Raw genomic sequence first — 20,695 nt, 5'->3', positions numbered from 1 at the left:
AAATGATCTCTAGTTCAGGTAATATCATTATCTCGGCTCAGTTTTCAGCTGTCACAAACCTTTTGGCTGTAACTTCGAGCAAATTCCTTGGTTTATTGCAGGTCTTTTGGAGAACAACATTTTTAGAATGGGGACTGGCTCTTATTTTATGCTTTGCAAATGGGGCTGAGCTATGTTGCAGCCTCCTATGATTAAAAAAAAAAAAAAAAAAAAAATTAATTGAAAAATGTTATTTCATAACACTTCAGGTGCTGATGAAATCAAAGAAATTAGCAGCACAAACGTACCCCTCCCCCATCAATGTATTTATAAGTGAAATTTCCTACCTCAGCTGATAAACCCTATTTGATTTCCCTAACATTTTTAGGGCATGATAGTTTACCGGTGCTCCCTGCTCCATGCCCTCTCCGCAGTGGATCGTGCGGTCCACACTAATGAGCAGCTGCTCCCGCTCTTAAAGGGGCTGCAGCATCTTTCCTGTTTCCCAGGAACCCCCTAAAAGAAGGGGACTCCTGCCCGAGGAGTCGGCTCTGGGTTGATGGTGTCCTACCACCAGGGATTTCCTAGCTTCAGGTGGCCTGGCAGGGGCCACCATCTGCCCCCCCTTCTGCTGCAGGCTGCTTTAACCTTTTCTGCTCCCTCAGAGTTTCAGGCCAACGGAGGAAGTTTGTGGGCAGCAATTCCAGCCAGTTCAGAGAAACTGAAAGCAGCTTGCTTTATCCTGACTTCTGCAAAAGAATGTTATTTGTCCGATTTTCTTTACATCCAGGCATCCCCTTGTCCTCATCTGCTCTGCATCCCTCTGGGTCTTGCCTTCCTCCCCACCCTCTCTGTCTCTCCCACAGTCCAGGTGTCAATTTGGAAATGTATGGGTATGTAAATAGCACAAAAAATTTGCATATGTGTCCTGTCCTTCTGCTAGGATAAGACTGATATTATTCCCTTTGCTTGAATAGCATGTCATTGCTGCATACTATTAAATTTGACCCAACCCAGTCAAGGTCTTTAACTTCACCAATGTGCTCTTCAGCCTTTCCTCACTGTAACAGCTTGCCTCTCTGCTGTCAAAAATGTCTGTTCATCCATGGCCCTGACAGTCCTTTCACTTCTCTGCTTTGATTTCACATTTACTTCACAGATGTGAAGTGGTTTTGTATATACACATACAAAGCTTTTGAGGGACTGGGCTGACTGAAAGTATAAGGTGTTTAATTGTTAACATTATTAGTTAAAGCCAGTTATCAAGTTAATGGTGCAGTAAAGCCCAGGAACTAAGTCCCAAGGCATGATTACTACATAGACAATGCATTACTGTTTGCAAAATATGGGCTTATTACAGTTCCTGCCTCTACAAGAGCTGTCTTCACATCTCATATTTTCCATCTGCCTGAGATATTCTTTTGTTGAGCACTTGAGATCTACTTCCAGGGCAAAACTTACTGGAACCTACTGGAACCTCCCTCTGGTTTTCAGAATACTTTCGCTTATACCAAGGAAATTTTCACCTCCTGAATTAAGAGAAAACTTGATGACTTCTGAGTGGAAACTGGCTGTGAATAATTTCAACCTGGTTATGATCTGATATACTGCTGACCTTGTAGCTTTTAAATTTTGTACTGAAATTATGTTCCTTGAGCTTCTGAACATTTCCTGATACAGGTGTTCTTACACTGAGTTTACAGTGAGTAAAATAATAGAATAAGTTAGTATGGCAAGGTGTCATTAAGATCAACTACCCTGCACAAAATGGGCAATGTCAAAGTTCAAAGAGATTGCTCAGGCCCTTGTCCACACGTCTTCTGAAGGATGGAAATAACTCAGCTTCTCTTGGCACTTCTAAGTACTGAACCATGTTCATAGGAGTAACAAGTTTTTCTTTACATAAAACTGAAATTTTCCTTGGTGCAACATGAATGTTGCGTCTTGTCCTGCTGTGCACATATGTAAGAACTTAGAAGTCAGTTCTGTGGAGGAGATGCTTCCTCTTTTCTGAATCAACAAATAATTCCATAACTTCCATCCATATTAATCTTTTCTACTGACAAATATCAGGAGTTACACTGGCAAAATCTCCCCCAATTCATGCAGTACTGACAAACAGATTAATTAACACATATTTCTCAATTCACTAATTTCTACTAGCAGGCAACTTTGGCCAAAACTTGAAAATAAACTGAGTGGTTATCTAGAGGCCCTGACAGGAGACTGGTGATACAGTTTCATGGGCCACTTTAAAATACTGTTGCTTGCAAAAAAGGAAGTCTTGCCATATCCCATTTCCAACCTTGGCCACTTATTCCAGCCCCATTCTTTGCACCCTCATGAGCACTCAGGATGTTGCTTGGATGAGCTGTTTGATCTGAGGGGCACATCCTGGTGTCGGTATGGTGTGCAGGGGTCTCAAGGTGTTTATGCAATTGTACTGACAGACTCCAAGCTCTGTTTCCTTTTCCCTGGTCCTGGGTGACAGTGAAGATTAGTCTCTCTATGCCAGTTTATCTGTGTATGGAAGTAATAATGGGAACCAGTATCCATAATATGTTGCAAGGTCTTCAAGTAAAGGTGGCAAGCAAACGTGAAGTGTGAGCACTTATATGGAAACAACTTCTTCTAGATCCTTTATAGATGAATTTGAAGACCCAGTAGGTTTATAATCTCAGGGATTTAAAGGTTTGTAGAAATGGCAGGATGTTATAATTTCATTAATCAGGTCAGGAATAATTCTCATTTAAAACTGTAAGATACCAGAACAGGCACACAATAAGCACAGTATGAGTCCCTGGGAAGGTTCCCAGAGGTGGTCAGTGCCCCAAGCAATGCCCACATTCCCTAAAGATGTGGTCAATTCCCCAAGTGTGTCAGTGTTTAAAAGGCATTTGGACAATGTCCTTAATAATATGCTTTAACTTTTGGTCAGCCCTGAAGTGGCTTTTCTGGAGCCAAATGCACATGTATGTCTGTATTATCCCTCAGTAACATCTGGAATAGCTGATTGTCATATACCAAAATTAGGGATCAAGGTCTTAAGGGTAATTTGTTCATTTCATAATTTTCTCAACATTATAGTTTGATAATTTGATAATAATCTCTGATATATTTTTGACAGTTACCAGAAAGACAAATTATTCTCTCCTCTCAGATAAAAGATTCCTATAGCCTTAATTAAAATGGTCAACCAGGAAGGAAAAAAACCTAATCCTGTAAATGTCCCAAAAGAAAGGTTGCAAAGTGAAACTCATTAAAGATTCACTAGTAGATAAGTGCTACAACAGCTTCAATCAGAGTTCTTAGACCTGGAACAACTACAGAAAACAAACCCCTGGAAAATTGTTTGTTGCATCTGTAGAACTTACTGTTTCTCCTGCTCATGTGAAAACAAAAAGCTGCAGACTTTGTTTTTTGTTTTTTTTTTTAAAAAAAAGCATTTCCAAACTGCAAAATTGTGGAGGATTTTGTTTTAATTTTTTTGTTTTTTGGTTTTTTTTGGTCTCTGTTTTGCCTCTTCCATGGCTATGGTCATGGGAAGAATTAACAGAAGAAATAATTGTGATGTTTGAGATGACATAGTAGGAGGTCTCCCCAGCAGACTGATGGGACCAGAGGGAGTCAGGCTGAGTTACTCCAGTGTGAAATGGAATGGACAGTTTTTCCTAGGAATTAAAACTAATTTTGCTCTGAGACAGATCTGAAGCATTCATCCACTTGCAGGTGGTAGTCCTCTACAAAGGCAAAATTCTTTAAACACCTTCACCTGCATCTTGCAGAACTCATTTTACCATTGTCTAAGACTGGTATCTCATAGGAAATTCTTTAATGATCTATCAATACTGCAACTGAACAATCATTCCAATTCACAGGTCAGTCTCATGACCCATGATTACCTAAAGTATTTGTAGGAAGTGCCATGTCATTTTCAGTGCCTTTGCAATGGGACTAAGCCAGTACAAAATAAGCCTTTTTTGAGATTATTCCAGTCTGCTACTTCTCTTTCGTCCTCTTATCTCCATGACCCAATTTACTGTCACCAAATAGCAGTCATTACATGTGCGTGGGATGAAAAAAAGGTGCTTTTTCTGTGGGGAAAAAAAAAAACAAAACAACCCAAAAAACAACCCTCTCCTTTTTAAAGGTCATCCCTGCAGGTCTGGGATTAGAAGTGCAGGGAGCAGCAGGTAGGTGTGCAGATCTGCCCGTGTTGCACCTAAGGAGCTGCTGGTCTGGCTCCTTCCTCTAGGACCAAGCTTTTCTCCCTAAGAGCCCAGCTGCTCCAAAGGCTGGCTCTTCAGTCGACAGTGATCTCTGGTTTCAAGTGTGACAGCAGCGACCTGCTCACTCACCATTCATCTGCAGGTGGGGGCAGCGGAAGAGAAAGGGAGGGAGGGAAGGAGGGAGGGAGGGAGAGGGAGGACACTGCAACCTATGTGAATAATTGATAGTGCAAGGAAAGGAAAGCAGCTGGGCTCCCTGTCTCCCTCTGCTCACCAGCTGGGGATGAGAGGTCCTTGCTCAGGTAGGGGATGAACAGCTTAACTGCTTTTATTCTCATCTTGCCTGCCATGCCAATTAAATATATTTTGCATCTAGAAGGAATGGGAGCAAAGACAGCTGGGGGGGGGGGATTGATCCAGATGTTCTCTGTTGCTTGTGTGCGTTGTGTAATGGTTGGACCTTAAGGCAGTTTCAGCTCCAGCAGGGAAAGTGGCTGTGTGCTTTTTAGAAGACATTATGCTATACTGTATTGTATTGTATTGTATTGTGCAGAGAAGCAATTGCACAGGGAGAGGAGGTGGGGAGAGCCCGTGTCTGTGTAGGAAATGAGAAAAACTGGAGAGATGGAGGGGCATGAAAGAGGGTCTGTCCAGACCCAAAAGAATTACACCCTGATTCTGCCAACCTTTAGCATAATATGATGAGTCTAAGTGGGCAGTGGGAGGTGCTGTCTGTGCACACTCTGTACTATATTTAGAAGCTGTGTGCATAGATCCCTGGAAGCAGCTAATATGAAAACATGTATGTTTCAGTCTGTGGGTGCCCCTATGAGCCTGTGACAACTGAATATAATATGGCAGTAACATATACAAAAAAAAGACAGTTTCTGCCCTGAAGAGTTCACTGTTGAAGGACACGCTGCTGTGTTTATGTGGTACTGCGCAGCTTCTGTGGAGCTTCTGATGTTATTACAGTGATTCAAATGATTAACAAAATTGCAGGTATCGATTTCTGTGTTACAGCTAATACAGACTTTTCCTAAGTGAGCAAGATAAAATGCTAACACATTTATAAGAATGAAAAAAATCTGTTGACAAAAACTGGGGTAATACATGGCAAAAGGTATAGTCACCGATTACTGTGATACATATATTAACATACCTACAAGGATACCTGAAAGAACAGAAACTCATGTCCCAATCCCTAAAACATACAATAACTTTAATGTGCATAATGATCTATGCAATAGACAAATATATGAATTACAACGTGAGACCATAAGTACACAGAATTAATCGTGCAAGAATGTAAGTATCAATAGGTACTGAATGTACTTAGTACAACTAAAGGCTTATACTACGTGATATGGTTGCATTAGCTGTGTAAATAGTAACAATGGTTAACTTGATTGCAAGTTGAGGGACAGTAAGGGGAAAGGGGGCCTGTGGTTTTCTTACATGTGGAAGTGATTTATTCATATGACCATTGCATAAGAAGGCTAGTTAGAACAGTAATTAGGGTATTTAATAGTTGCTTGTTGGTGGGTCTTGAGAATTCAGTACACAACTGGAGTTGCACAGGAGGTTAGGTAAATCTATGAGACAGTTAAATGAAAGCTGAGCCCACTGTGGTTTTGCATGGTTGGCTCTTGCCTGTAGTGGCAAGCTGCTGAAGAATGGCAGGAAGACCTGAGCCTCTCTGTATAATTTTCTTTCATCATGGACAGGCTTTTGGTCACTGCTGATAATGAACCTGGAATCACAGAATCATAGAATGGTTTGGATTGGAAGGGACCTTAAAGATCATCTAGTTCCAACCCCCTGCATGGGCAGAGACAACTTGCACCAGACCAGGTTGCTCAAGGCCCCATCCAGCCTGGCCTGGAACACATCCAGGGCGGGAGCAGCCACAACTTCCTTGGAGAGGGGCCAAGTTTGAAACCATTTGAAACCATTTCCCCTTGTCCTCTCATGACACACCTGTGTAAAAAGCTCTACCCCAGCTTTCTTGGAGGCCCACTTCAGATATTGGAAGGTCACCTTGGAGCCTCTTCTCCAGGCTGAACAACCCCAGCTTCCTCAGCCTGGCTTCACAGGGGAGGTGCCCCAGCCCTCTGATCATTTTAGTGTCTCTCCTCTGGACACGTTCCAGGAGCTCTGTGTCCTTCTTATGCTGGGGACTCCAGAACTGGACACAGCACTCCAGGTGGGGTCTCACAAGGGCAGAGCAGAGGGGGGAAATCACTTCCCTCAGTGGGCTGTCTGTGCTCCTTTTGATGCAGCCCAGGACTCATCTGGCTTTCTGGGATGCAAGCATGCATCGACAGCTCATATTGAGCTTCTAATGGGGGAGGGTAGTAAGCTACTGCTCACAGCCCTCTCTAGCAGGAGAAAACAGTATCTCTTCCTCCTTCCTAGACGCAAAAGTGGCAAGCTTGGCTCATTGCCAAGCGGTCACATCTCTTCTCAGAGATTCAGGTGAATGAGTAAGAATTGTTTGTGCAGAGAGCCAATGCTGTGTTTAGTGCCCTGGACCCATCTGGGGGGCATTTGGTCTGTACTGGGGAGGTGAGTTGTATGAGTTAGCTCATACCCCAGCATCAGATCTGCTCCATAAAAAAGACAAGAAGAAATGAAAACACCTGGCACCCATGCAAGTTCCAAAAAATAAAAGAATCCTTTCTTTGTCTATTCAAAATTGCCACCTACCTTCACTGATTCGTTACTCCTTAAAGTCTCTTTTCCCATGCACAGACACTTGAAGCCCCCATAATAATTTCTACTGTAGGATTAAATTGCTGCACTCTTATCCCTGAAATTCTAACGCAGCTGCTTGCTTTCTCTATTTTTCTTTTTTTCCCCATCTGTATCAGCTATCTTATACTTTCTGTCTGGTCTTTCTGCATTCTGCTTTCACTATTCGTTTGCATCTTTCCCTAGCTCTCTGGCTTCCCTTTTAAATTCTGTCTGTTGGTCTGCGTTTCCTCCTGTCCCCTTCATGAATCAGAACAAATGCAGTGTGAGGCTAACACTTCGTGTCTGTAACTGCAGCCTTGTCTTGATGTAAAGGGGAAACATCCTGTGGAATGAAATTGGATGTCACAGGAAAAAACTGTCCAGAAGAGCTCGAATTCTTATTTAAACACAAGCAAATACATAGTCTTGCAATCAAAGATCACAATCTCATCCCCAGTTTTTAATCAGGAATTATGTTCTATTGATGAGTGAATACAAATAGATGTGGCTAAGGAGTTTCTGACCCCTCAAAATGTGAGCTTCTGTATTTATACAAAATATATAAAGAGAATAGTTTTAATGTTATATCAGTGAGCTATTTCACAAGGGGGGGTACATGAGCTCCAAATACCAAAGGCTGTTGAGTTTGGTATCTGTTTTCCCTTGAAGGGAATGGAAATTTGTGGAGAATTACCATGATGATCTCTTTTCCTACTGGATAGTGAGAACTTGGGGAGAGACCTTACTCTACAGCAGAGCTGAATAAGAGACCACTCTGCTAACCTTGTCCAAACCTGCTTGTCTTACCAACACTGACAACCCGGGGTACAGCTTCCTTTGGCTAGGCCGTCCCAGCCAGTGATCCCACGGGCTGTGCAGCATCCGTGCATCCCCCCAGAGAAGGGAAATTTAGGGGAAACTGATCTTCCACGGTGGAAGAAGGGCAGAATTCATCCCCCCATCCCCCACTGTCTCATCTTTCTTCATCTCTCCTGCTTTTCCTTCTCTCCGCATTTCCCCACGCCGCTGCCCGCCCCTGCGTGGCTGTAGCCCGGTCCCAGCTGTGAGGTGCCCTTTGCTGTTTCTCCTTGGAAGCTCAGCTTGGGAGGAAGAGGAGGGGTGGGGGCGGGAGCGGGGGCTTTGCAGGGAGCCGGGAGGAAGCCTGTGCCCTTCTCTATGGCGAGGCAGGAGGAGGGGAGACTCCCGAGGAGAGAAGCCGGGAGCTGACTCAGCGGAGCAGTCCGGCATGTTTTCCCGGGAGCACGGCTTCACTGCCGGAGCCTGTGGAGGGTAGGTACCGGTACCGGGAGGCCATGCTTTGCGCTCTGCCTTTCTCCGGGGAGCGGATAGAGGCGTTTGGGGCGAAGCTCTGGAGCGGTTCCCTCCCCCGTCGGGCCCCGTGTGATGGGAGCGGGAGGAAGAGCCCTCGTGGGCTGTCTGGAAGGGCGGAGAGCGGAGGAGGGGGAAGGCGATGGCCGTGCCTTAGCCCTCCAGGTTTGGCTCTGGCTCCGGGTCCGGCCCGCTGCTCTTGGAGCGGCCGCGGTCCCTCCCTCCCTCCCTCCCGCCCTCTCTGGGCCCTGATGTTGCCGGGAGGAGGCTGGCGGATGCTCCTCTTGCTGAAGGGAAAGAGAGGGCGTGAATGAGGCTCGCTTGCCTCTCCTGCCTTCCTGGGAGTGGACCAGTTCTCCAGTTTGGACTTCTCAGAAGGTGGGAGTGAGGATGGGTGGCGAGATGAATTTCCCTCGGGAGTTCTCCTTTCTCCTGTCCTGCAGGGTAGTACCTGGCAGGGAGTGGGAGCTAGGTGGGTTGTCCGAGCCTTTGCGGTACCCTACCCACCTTTTTTGTCGGTGAAGGAACCGGAGAAAGTCCTGAGAGGAGAGCTGGGATTATCCATGTGTCGGAGCAGTGTCCCTCACGGGAGGGGCAGGAGCTGCTTCCCCGCAGCCAGAAAGGGGAGTGCAGCTGGAAGTGTGGTTCTGAGAACCTGGGAATACTCAAACTGGGAGGTCGGAGTCTCGCACTGGGAAGTTTGTGACCAGGTGAAAGCAAACCTAGTCTCAGCTCTAGTAGCTGCTTCCTTTTCCTACTTCAGTCTGTAATTCCTTCAGTCTGTAATTCCTTACAAAAAGGAATTCGTAATTCCTTTGTAATTCAAAGCAGTACAGGTGTTAGTAGAATACAGCTCTTTGTGTCATGTTTTCAGGTGCCTTCACTGGATACCTGAAAATCGTATTAAGTAGAGCACGTCTGTCTCTAAGGAAGAAAACAAGGGAGTGAAAGAATAGAAGTTGCCGCTCAAGAGTAGCGGTTGCCGAAATTTTTCCTTAAAGGCATTTCAAGCCTGTTCTTGTTCCGAAGTGCCTGCAGTTCTTGTAAATTACCTGTCCATTCTAGCGAGGAATTTGAAAACCATGCCAGCATCTCATTGCAAGAATCACTCATCAGGCTGGGATGTTACTTATTATACTATGAGTCATGGATGTCAGTTGTTATACTGACTGTCATTCCATAATTAGCTGCAAATCATGCTGTGTTTCTCCTACCAGAAGGCTTCCAGAATGGAGAAGGTTTTTACAATAGCTATACGTCTGCTTCCCAGTGAACTTTCAGGAAAATAAATTGGGAAATTCAGGAAAAAAAATTTGGGGCACGTGACTCTGTAGAGTGCAACAAATCCCTTTTATTTCAGGAATACTTATGAAAGATGGATAAAAGGATGTATGAAATCTGTCAGGGCCAATTTCTGGTTTTTCTCAACATACATGCTGGCATTGTCTTGGTTATTAAACTTGCCCAGCTATAGCATATGGGAATAATATGGGAATATAATATGTATAGATGGAAATCCCAGGACCAAAATTGCAGAGAATGCTGCAAGACAGGGAAACAGGGCATGAGCAGAGTTGTGTGTGGGGAGATACTGACTTAGAGGTCTGCAAAGGTGCTTCTCACACCATTTCAGAATTGAGAGTAGTCTTTAGTAGTGGATCAACAGTGCCTACTTTTAGTTTGGCTACTTTCTTGAAATTAATGCACTACTTATTATCACTAGTAAAATCCTAGTTTAGTTTTCAGCATTTGCCAGGCTCTCTGCTACCCATCATTGCAGTTTCCTAAACATAAAGCTTCAGCAAGTATCCATTTGCACATACATATTTCTTTCCCACTCTGCAGGATTGCTTTTCTTTTTCAGAAAGATGGTATTCTGCTTTTAGAGAGTTTAATGTTCTTTTTCTGTTCTCTTAATGTTCTCTTTCCAGAAGTTCAAAATTCATAAATGAACTTTAAATCAATAGTTAAAATGGCCCATATTTTTTTCTTTTTGGTGATATTTTGCAAAAGATAACATAAAATCTAACTCATTCCCCTGGATTCTTAAAGTCCTTCAACACAATTCTAATCTGGGATTATTGCAGAATTGAGAACATCTCTAAATATATCATAAGATCAGTGGTTTCACTGGTATTTCAGAACTTTCAGCTTTTTAATATGGTTCAGTTTTGTGATCTGATTCCAAAGCTTCTTGTGAAGCCTGACTTTGTGCTGCTGCAAATCTACGATAGACGAGGAACTTGGCAAAGAAGATCATTCAGCACTTACATGACACTTGTGAAAAAAAAAAAAAAACAGTGTCTGTGAACAGACAGAGCAGTCAGGGCCACCAGAGTTTTGCTGTTATATCCAGGATGTTTACAGGTGACAAGTGGTAAGTTAAGACAGCTCATGGAATGTCAAAGGGAATAACAACTTCCTCATAGTCAATAAACAGTCTGGGGAGCAGAAGAGTAAGCAGAAGACCACAGAAGGCAAAGAAGGCACCTTAAGCAAGCACTGGCCTCTTGAGTTCTTCAAGAGAAGTTTCTCTTTTTCCTTCCCCCCACACCCCACCTTCTGCCTCTGTCTTTTTCAGGAGTTCTGAGGAGGGGTTGTGCTGCTTCAGCGATGTGATAGAGGCTGCTGCCCCAGGCTTTCCGTGTGCTCTCACTCCTGCTGTCCCCAACAAGGTAAGGGCAGTCCACGTTTCTCTGGCTTGGGGTTGGAGTGTGTTGCCTTCTTAGAAGAAATCACTGATAGCCTGCATGTGTTGCAGCTACAGCTGCCCACTTCTGTGAGAATCCTAAAATTGTTCATATAGTCATTTCATACGCTCTACTGTATCAAGTCAGTAGTGTGACTCACTGAGAGAGAAATTCCTGATATCTGTCTGATAAGGTTGCCTAGGTCAGGCATTTGCCACACAAACTGAAGACAATTTGGCCACTTGTATGCTCTCAGTTAAGAAAGAATGATCCCTTCTTGTCTTTCAGTGATCAAGCAATTTCTGTGTCAAAACATGGAATGAGCTGTTGGGTCCTTCAATATCTGGATTACCTCAGAGATAACATTAGCTTCAGAAATGTTAAATTCTTTTCCCTATTATTTTTTCCTTTTCACAGACTGTGGACTTGTTTGAGATGATTGAAAAAATGCAGGTAAGCAGAGGTTATTCTGTCAAATTTTTGCATCACTTTTTTTTCATAGCCAAACAAATAATCAGCTGTTTGTGTCTTGCTGCTTCACTCCCAATACCCTTTAATTTGGGTTTGCAGAACATTTAGCTCTTCCAGGCCCAAATTTCAATACCTAATCTTAAATGGGGTTTCGAAAGCATCTTCCCCCGCTCATTTTTCCAGCCAGCACAGTGGAAGAAGTAGACACAAATTATTATAATTCTCTTTGTTCTTTGCAGAAGTGTCATTCTGAGAGAAAAAAGTTGCATTAAGGTATCTCTGGCATTTCTCAAGAAACTTTGTTTCTGCTGGGTAGCAGCTGCTACAGACAAGTGATTAATGGGATGTCAACACAACTGCATTTAGCAGGGGTAAACAGTTTAATAAGCAACTACTGTAGGCCCAGTCTTTAACTTGCTGAAGAAAGGACTCTGGCTTGATTTTCTTATAGAAATATGTGCATTTGGTTGCACGTACCACACTGTAAAATTAAAATAGAGTAAAAAGGGAAAAAAAAGAGCCCTGCCAGAACAAATAAAGACATAGTATTATAATGTTATAGCTGTTACACATCTAACAACAAAATCTTTAAAACTGAATTTTTCAGATGATCTGTTCTCAGAGCATCCTTACAGACTACCAATATTTTCTGAATGGTATGCTTTTTTAAAAATACTGTGGTTAACTTTGGCCTAACATGACGTAACATGGCACATAATGCCTGCCATTTGTTATGTGCAGGAATGAAACTTGTAGGAAACAATTAGCTTCTTTTCTAGCTTTTGGGTCAACAGGGTATGGATATGAGGAATATGCAAGACTTTGGGACTATAAAGACAAGGAGGTGGAAGGTAGCAGCAAAATGCTAGATAGACTCGTAAGGCTGAAGTACTATTTGGCAGACTAGAAGTGAGAAGTGTAGGAAGGAGAGGCTAAAGGTATATCATAGAATTATAGAATGGTTTGGGTTGGAAGGGATCTTAAAGATCATCTAGTTCCAACACCCATGCCTTGGTTGGTGGTACCTACACCTAATGAGGTTGCCTAAAGCCCCATTCAGCCTGGCCCTGAACACTTCCAGAGAGGGAGCAGCCACAAGTTCCCTGGGCAACCTGTGCCACTGTTTTACTACCCTCGTAGTAAAGAATTCCCTCCTAATCTCTCATCTAAATCTTCACTCTTCAAGTTTTAAATCATTGTTCCTTGTCCTGTCACTACATGCCCTCGTAAAATGTCCCTCCTCATCTTTCTTGTAGGCCCCTTCAGATACTGGAAGGTTGCTATAAGGTCTCCCTGGAGCCTTTTCTTCTCCAGGCTGAACAACCCCAGCTTCCTCAGTCTCTATTCATATGAGACGTGCTCCAGTCCTCTGATCATTTTTGTGGCTCTCCTCTGGAATTGCTCAAGGACTACACATCTTCTACATATTCATATGTAGACAGTCACAGACCTTGAAACCACTGTACTGACACACAAACTATATTTGGAATATATTCTCAGCGCTGTAGAATATCAAGCTCTGTAAGTGTGTCTGGCCCATTTAGCTCTGTGTTATAAAGTAAGCTTGAGTGCACAGAGCTGCTTTCTCAGGTGAAACATGTTAAAAGCTATGACAATCTTTTTCAGGCTTTATGAAATCTGTATAGGAAGAACCACTGTCAGAGGTCCCTTAGTGGAAAACTTTCGCTTAAGATGCACAGTATTTCTGAGCTCCCAGTTTACCATAAAAAATACACCGTCTGTCACTGGGTTTGGACCTCTTGGAGATGTAACAAAGAGAGCTGATGAGAATTTTCAACAGGTGGAGAACATGCATCTGTAGTCGATCCTCAGCTGCCCATTGTTAAGACTGTATAGTATATTTTATTTTATAATTTAGTTTTCTGTTGTCACCTGACTTGCACCAAAAGCATTAATAACTGCTGCTTAAGCATTACAGCAATTATTAGAAAGAAGGGAAACGAGGTGTTTCCTAAAAGAAAAACCATCTTACCCCCAAATATTTCTTTTTACTATTTGTTGTGATCACTCTTTATATTTTTACTAAGTCTTTTTTTTCTTTCTTTGTTGCTTGTTTCTGCTTTCCCTTTCTTTCCATTTGATTCTGGCTATCCTTTAGATTTGCTGAATTATTCTTGATTAAATCTGGGATTTTCATTAGCAACCAAGTGAGTAAAAGGCAAAGCAGGAGACCTGAATATTTCTCCTATAAAATAACAACAAAGCCAAAGTGGAAATTAGGATAGCCATTTCACATTATCTGTGATAAATTAAGAGGTAAAAATTGTGCTCTCTTTTTAAACTGAAAGCTGTCCCCAACATAATCATTAAGTGCAATAAATGGGCTGCTGGCAACATTGTTCTATATATACAGGTATAGTGAAGTCACAGTAAATATTTTTATAAGGACACTTAGAAATATATAGTATCTAGATTGCTCTGCAGTGCAAAATCTTATTTCAGCCAGTAAACCCATATGTTTTAGGTCTTCACATGACTGCATAACCAGTTCCTCTTCACCTACATGCTTTTGTCTTTTATGGTATGAACCTGTGTTCTGCCTTCATAAGTTTCAGCATAGCCTTCAGTCTTATTTTCTCACAGGTTTTTTTCTGTGTTGCCTTTTATATCTAAGTTGTCTATTTTGAACTATTCCACTCAAGGCACTGCTCTTTCCCCATAAAAGAGATGTTTTATCATAGCATTGCTAAGTCATGCTGGACCCAACTTTTAGCTGGACAGCTTTTTCCTTTGCTGTCCATTCTTTTGTCCTGCTTTGTCCAGGTGTTTCCCCTGTGCAAGATCCTGGAAATATCAGGTTCTCAGACCAATACTGTCTCCAGTAAGTTACCTAGTAAGACAGAAGGGAAAAGTTTTTCCTTAAAGCTAGTGCTGCAAACCAAACTGGACCAAACCATGTTGTCTCAATGTGTAGCTGAGACTGAGGAATTATAGTGATCACCAACCAGTGTTCTGCCCATGCACTTCAACAATTTATGCTCTAAGTTCCCTGCAGTTGTGGTAACCCTCTAAAATAAAGCTATGGACTATATAGCCAGGGTTGCATTAGAACTTGGCTGGTATCTAAGCTTTACTCTAGAGGAGAAGCTGATAGATTTAGGCCAACATTCTGCTTGTAAGCTACCAGGAGCTCCTTTAACAGTACAGAGTCATGGAACGTGCTGGCACATTTCTCTGCTTTCTGTAGAGTCTCCAATACAAACTGCAACTCATTTCAGGCAGCCCAGAATTTTTCCCTCGGGCCTCTGTGAGATACTGATCTCCTAACAGTATCTCCTTTGAATCTGGAAGCTTCCTGCCATGATCAGATCTGCAAAAAAAGCTGAGGAAGGGGACAGAGCTCTTAAAAAACCTGCGGTTTCCCAATCTCAATTTCCATGTGCAGAAATTCCCTGGTGCAAAGTAAATTTGTTGTGGTGCTTTCTAGTTTGTTTCAGAAGGCTGGTACTGCTTTGTACCTACATGTCCCTCCTGTCTGTATCCTATTTTGATAGAATGTAGACTTTCTTCCCCCAGATAACTGTTTCTGACACCCCTGTTTCAGAACCTAGTGTTCCTTGTGAGCCCCAACACACTAGGTTGACAAGTGAAAATGCCTAAAAACCCATCCATTTACACTTATATTTAATGCACTTTGTTTTCTCAGCTTTATGACTTGCCCAAATGCAAAATGAATACTGCTACCTTCACAAAAGGTAAAGATCAATTGTCAGCCTCTGTTCCATCTTAATTTCACAACTCACCATGTCCTGGTAATTTGTTGTTCATTTTGTCAGTGCTGTCTACTGACATGGCAATATGATGTTTCCCCATGAAGAAGAGTTCAAAACTGGCATTTGTTCAGGCTCCTCTGTTGAAAATATAATTTTTTTTATTATTGTGGGGTTTTTTGGGGGTTTGTTTTTGGTTTTTTTGGGGTGGGTAAATTCTCTAAGATCAAATCCTGTGTCACCCTATAGACATTTTGGCAAATTTCTTCTAATATAGTAGAGGAAAACAGGTTTTCTTTTTGCTGTTGTTACATTATCTGCAGGTTGTTTCTCACTTACTTTACTGTGTTTCTATGTTTAACCAATTAAATTTTTTTCTTATTTCTATTTTGTGTGTCTGGACTGAGCTTCAGACAAGAAGAATGCCCTAATGCATCTTTAATAGTCTCTCTTACCCTGGAATTTAGCCATATTGTTTTTCTTCTGGTGTTTCTGAGAGTGCTCTGAAGGGGTTATTTGTAGTGAGCCCAAGATCTGACTTCTGATCATTTCATAAGTTTAGCTTTTTTAAACGGCTCATTTTCAGGTTCTTTTAAAAAGCTTTCTAATTTTTCAATGAGATATGTCATATAGCAAGGCTATAACCTTGCTTTTATGTGTAATGGATGTCTTTTTCTGTTTGAATTTTTTCTGGATGTAATTTGGTGTTGCTTAATGTTAATATTGTTGCTGTACTATCAGATTTTTTATCCTATACAGCTGGAGCACTGGCTCCAAATTTTGCTCTTACATTGCCACTGTAGAGCTCCACTCAGATTTACATGTTTCTACCAGATACTAGATTGCAAGCTAGCTTCTCTGTAGAATACTTGCATAGACATACCTCTTCTAGATCAGATCCTACTTATTTTCTGAACAAAGCTGGGAGCTGCTTGTCCTGTCTGTAATCCCTGATTAGCCACTCCATCAAGCAGCCACTAATGGCGTATAAAAATATAGCCCTAGCATCATATTCCTGGTCTTCTGCTTCCTCCCTGACAATACAAATTTTGCCTCTTATTTTTCCATCAGTATTGATGCCCACTTGGAGCATGGCCCACATTTTATGCAGCCTATTGCTCTTCATATCTTTTTGGCTTCTTTTGTTCTGAGTCTCTGCTCAGTCCACATTGGGGCTGCCCTCACTAAAATTTTTAGTCCTGGATGCTTCTGCAGCAGAAGTGCAGTGAAACTGAGCTAGCCTTGCTGTGGTGAGAAGGCAGAGTATGGCATAGTCTTAAGAAAGAGAAGTCTGGGTGTGAGCTGCTGCTTCAGAAACAAACTAGCCATCCATTCATTAATCTTTTTGTGCTGCTGTTCTCACCCACCTCACAATAATGATACCTAGGGAAGCAGATGTGCAGGGTTTCCTATGTGACTCCTTGCTACTGGCACAAATCTGCTGAACTATTCAGATGGATGGATGCAGAGCATCTTTGATTTTCTGTCTTACCTGCAGGAGGCAGATTTGTTCCCTTATGTGGACAGCAGAAAGCCACAATAGCTGCTTTCAAATCTTCTTGCCTAGACCTAATTCTCAAAACAATTTTTTGTTATTTCTTTATGCTCTGCCTGACAATATCCTCAAGGGAAGAGTAGAACAGGAACGAATGCTCCAAAATACTGATCTTTCGTGTTCTGTCTTTACCTTCTCCTTTCTTATTGCTTGGGATATGAAATAAAGTAACTAGAAGAGATTAGAGAAATAAGTAAGAAATCTGTTCAGGAAGGAGATTGCTTTTGATTTTTTTCCAGCTTTCTGCTTTTTAAGAGATGTTAAGTTGGGGAGACTTTTCAGTTTTAATGCCAAACAAGGGGGACTGGCCAAGTTCTGCTTTACTCTTCTTTATTCCAAACTTCTAAATTTGCAGAGAGAAACTATGCATTTTTGGGATATGGAGAATGACACAGAGGGTAAGTGAAATGCTTAAATGTAGGATTCACTGTCTGTGACTTTCTGTTTCCAGGGCAGTCGTCTGGATGAACAAAGATGTTCCCTTCCAGCTCCTCTAAAGGTCAGGCCAAGTCATTATTGCCTCCTAGGTAGCTGAGAATGGCAGATAATAACTGACCTACCTTGCAGTGTATTTTCATCTTGGGGTGAACAGGGAGCCTACAAACAGTGAAATAATAGATTGAAAAAGGCATGCTTGCCTTTTTAAGTTGTGACACAAGAGGGTGAAACTATAGCTGAAACAGAATCAATGATTTCCTTTTTCAAATTGAACTGGTTCCAAGATGTGTTTAATATTATTAACAATCTTAGTTTTGACTAAATAATATCTTAAATTTTGCTCAGTTTAAGAGCTCTAATAATAATTTAGAAACCATATTAGTCTAACTGAGGACTTACAGATGCTACTGAAAGGGCATCTGTTTCCTTCAATATTCAGCCAATAAGAACAGATTCCCATCTTTAAATTCTCACTTCTTGCTCTGCATTCTTTCAGTCTGAGCTTAGGCACAGCAACCTCAAAATAAACCTTGACCTTGGATTCAGTCTGGGAATGACCTTGTGAAAAAACAAAGCCACATAAAAAACTTACATAGTTCAATTCTGACAGAGATAGTCAGAGATCTTTGTGGTGATGAAAGGTGCATTCGGCTGGCATAAAGCAACTCAGATACTCCTCATGTTCTTGCAGTCATGCCTCAGCACTGCTCAGTTGTATATCACAGGTCTAGCCATGCTGGCACAAGCCTGATCTTGCTGTAAATACAGCACTATTTCTACCATCCCACTGTAGAAGAACAGCAGCTGTTCAACGGTGAATGGAAGGAGAGAGGCTTTCACTCCTAGCTTCATCCAATTTGGCTGTAGTTTGACCACCTCATCATTTTGCATGCCTGTATTCTGTGCAGTTCAAGGAGGAAGGAGGGTGAGCTCTGATTCCCAAGCTTACTGTTCTTGAAGTTCTGTATTATAATGTTGAGCCCTGGGAAATGGAGTCTAACCTTAAGTAAACATGAAGTAGAATTCTAAAAGTGGACTAGGGTAGAGCAGAAGCTAAGGGCACAGCTTGTGCCCTCATGACAGCATAACACATGAAAAGATGCCACATGTTTTTGCTAATGATCTCTTACTATTTCAGACAGAAGAGGAGTATATACCTTATCCCAGCATCCACGAGGTGAGTTAGCACTGCTCTCCTGTTTTTCTCTGATCTTTAGTGGCCTTCCAGCATAGTGGCCTTTCAGCTTATTGGTATCCCAGCTTTCTCTCCTCTTCTCAATAGGTATTACAGAAAGGGTGGCCATATCCTCTCATAATCTTACCCCAATTTGGGGGCTACTGGATTGAAGGGACCAGCCACAACCTCTCCACCTTGAGTCCAGCTCTATCTGATGTACCCTTTCCCTGGAGTGGTAAAGTGAAACTGGAGAGTGACCCCACAGCCAAGCTATATCGCAAACATTTTCTGGGAAAGGTAAGGGGGATCTTCAGTGCCTTTTCTGCCCACCTAGCATCAAGACTGAAATGTATCTCAGACTCTTTCTGATGGACTTACAAATAACTGCACAGCCACTCAACTTCAGTTCCTCATGATGCCCTGAACATATGGCAATAAGGCCCATATTACCAATATGGCTAGTAGTGGGTTATGTTGGTCCTCTCTCATTGTGATACGTGTCATCCATTAACAGAAAGTTTGCTTAGGAAATGCCTATATTTGGTTAAGAAGCTCTTTTGAGGCTCCTAGTCATAGTTTGAGCAGAGGAACTAAAGTCTGAGTACGAAGAACTAAAGCAGGAGGCCTTTCAGACTCTGAGGGGGCGGATCACAGTGGGGTCTGTTCCCTCCCATTCTCTGCCCATCCTCTCTCAAGGTCATGCAGACCATCAGCCCCTCCTCTCTTTCACCTGATCCTTGCCCCGCTGCTCTTCCCCTGCCCTCCTTTACCCCCAGCTCCCCACCTGCTCTTCAGAATCCACATCCTTTGGGTACTGGGAAGAGCCATGGACCCCCTCTTGAGTTGGCCCTGCCCCAAGGGGCCTTCAGGCACCCATCCCTGCCATCAACAAGATTGGGTTATACACATATTTGTATATTTATTCCTTATCCCATGTGTTACTGCCACAAAGTAACTGTGTTTATCTTTGATTTAATTAGGTTTGTTACTAAGTTTTGCCTGACTGTAAAAATTTCAGTCTGACAGGAGACAGAGCTTGATCTCACAAAGTGAGATAAGAAAGCCTGAGATGTATACTCACGCTGCATCTTATTGAGTGGTCTCTCTCTGCAAATACATAGTAAGTTCAAACCCAGGAAGAGGTGGAGCTTTGGCCTGTGTTAGGAACCTGTTCTGCAGTAGTTGGGCTTGTGTAAATGATCTTATGAGGTATGCAACATCAGAAACTAATAATAATGCAGTTTATGTGTAAGGGACCCTTCCTGGAGGCTTTCTCAGTAGACTGCTGTACAAGCTGTTAGTGGGAATGTATCCTGTGACATTTCAGAAGCATTCAGTATACCAGCTGTAATTATTTTTCTGTCATGGTAAATTCAGAGGTATGCCTGGAGGGTTCCAGAGACATCTAGGATGAGAGGAAAATTGGGGTATGATTTTTGCAGTCTTGATTGTAGGATTCACTGCTGACCTGATACCACAGAACCACAGAATGACTGAGTTTGGAAGGGACGTATGGAGCTCATCTTGTCTGTACCCAGGTTTACATTCAGGATCAAGCTTGGAAGCCAGAGTAGCTTTAACTAAAATCCAGTTATTTTAAGGCCTCCACTAATTCTGGTGCCTGTTTCCCTGTGAAGAGTGTACTCCTTTGTGCACCTCTGTCTCATTATGCTGGCTGCAGAGCTGATAGCCCAGTCTCCAAAGCAACTGAGATCCCAATGTGTCAGACCTGTTGGGGTCTGGCTCAGAAGTCTCATCAAAAGGCCTCCTGTTTTCTGGTCTTTGGAACTCAGGGTTACTTTTGGCTGCAGCTAACTTCAGTCTTTGTCTGCCATTCCTTTGTTCTGTCCTGATTTTTGTTGGCATTGTGTCATCTTTTTTCTTAACAGTCTGTCTTGTGCATCCACCCTAGCATATGATTTCTTTGGTTCATGGACTTTCTTGATTCTAAACTTCAACTGGCCATTGAGCATGTTTTTCTTTTGCTCCTTGAATCTTTCTGTTCCTCAGCTGCTGTGTCTTTCTACCCTTGGTCATAATGACTACTACACCTGATTGTGGCTCACATCTCATAAAAGTATCAGTATCCTGAAAGTTATGGTCAAGAGAAATAATCTGTCCTTGCAGCCTTTGTGGCTTCCTCTGATTTCAACTTTTTTTCCCACATAAAGTTAAGTTCAGTCACTACCCTTGACTTGTGTGACAGATAGTTCTGGAGCACTGTGATTTGAACACTGCATTAAGTTTACACATTTTTTCAGAACCATCATTCAGTCTGCTTCAGCAGAAGGTAGACTATGGTAGCACCAGAAGCCATGAAACTCCTTCCCCCTAAGTCAGCAGTAGGGCAGTTCTGAGTC

At 42.4% G+C, this 20,695-nt stretch overlaps 1 protein-coding gene across 5 annotated transcripts in view; it reads left to right on the top strand.

Moving 5' to 3' along the window:
- The first annotated feature begins 4,440 nt into the window (after positions 1–4,440).
- Positions 4,441–20,695, top strand: part of LOC139805020 (rap1 GTPase-activating protein 1-like) — a 45,961-nt gene continuing 29,706 nt past the window's right edge. For 3 of the 5 annotated variants that reach the window (XR_011729651.1, XM_071762973.1, XM_071762942.1), the window contains exons 1-6: positions 8,512–8,651; positions 10,858–10,948; positions 11,381–11,416; positions 17,172–17,219; positions 18,297–18,335; positions 18,441–18,632. Coding sequence is in view for 4 of the 5 variants with exons in the window: in XM_071762973.1 (XP_071619074.1) it covers positions 8,584–8,651; positions 10,858–10,948; positions 11,381–11,416; positions 17,172–17,219; positions 18,297–18,335; positions 18,441–18,632 (474 nt within the window). In the remaining variant the exon portion in view is untranslated. Of the gene's footprint in view, positions 4,511–8,075; positions 8,235–8,511; positions 8,652–10,857; positions 10,949–11,380; positions 11,417–17,171; positions 17,220–18,296; positions 18,336–18,440; positions 18,633–20,695 lie in introns of those variants that run through there. The other 2 variants (XM_071762965.1, XM_071762952.1) reach the window with 2 other exon arrangements.

Source organism: Heliangelus exortis, chromosome 1 (genome assembly GCF_036169615.1).
Source record: "Heliangelus exortis chromosome 1, bHelExo1.hap1, whole genome shotgun sequence".
Classification (NCBI taxonomy): Eukaryota; Metazoa; Chordata; class Aves; order Apodiformes; family Trochilidae; genus Heliangelus; species Heliangelus exortis.
Note: the sequence above shows the minus strand (reverse complement) of the source record. Positions and strands in the feature narration are given on the sequence as shown.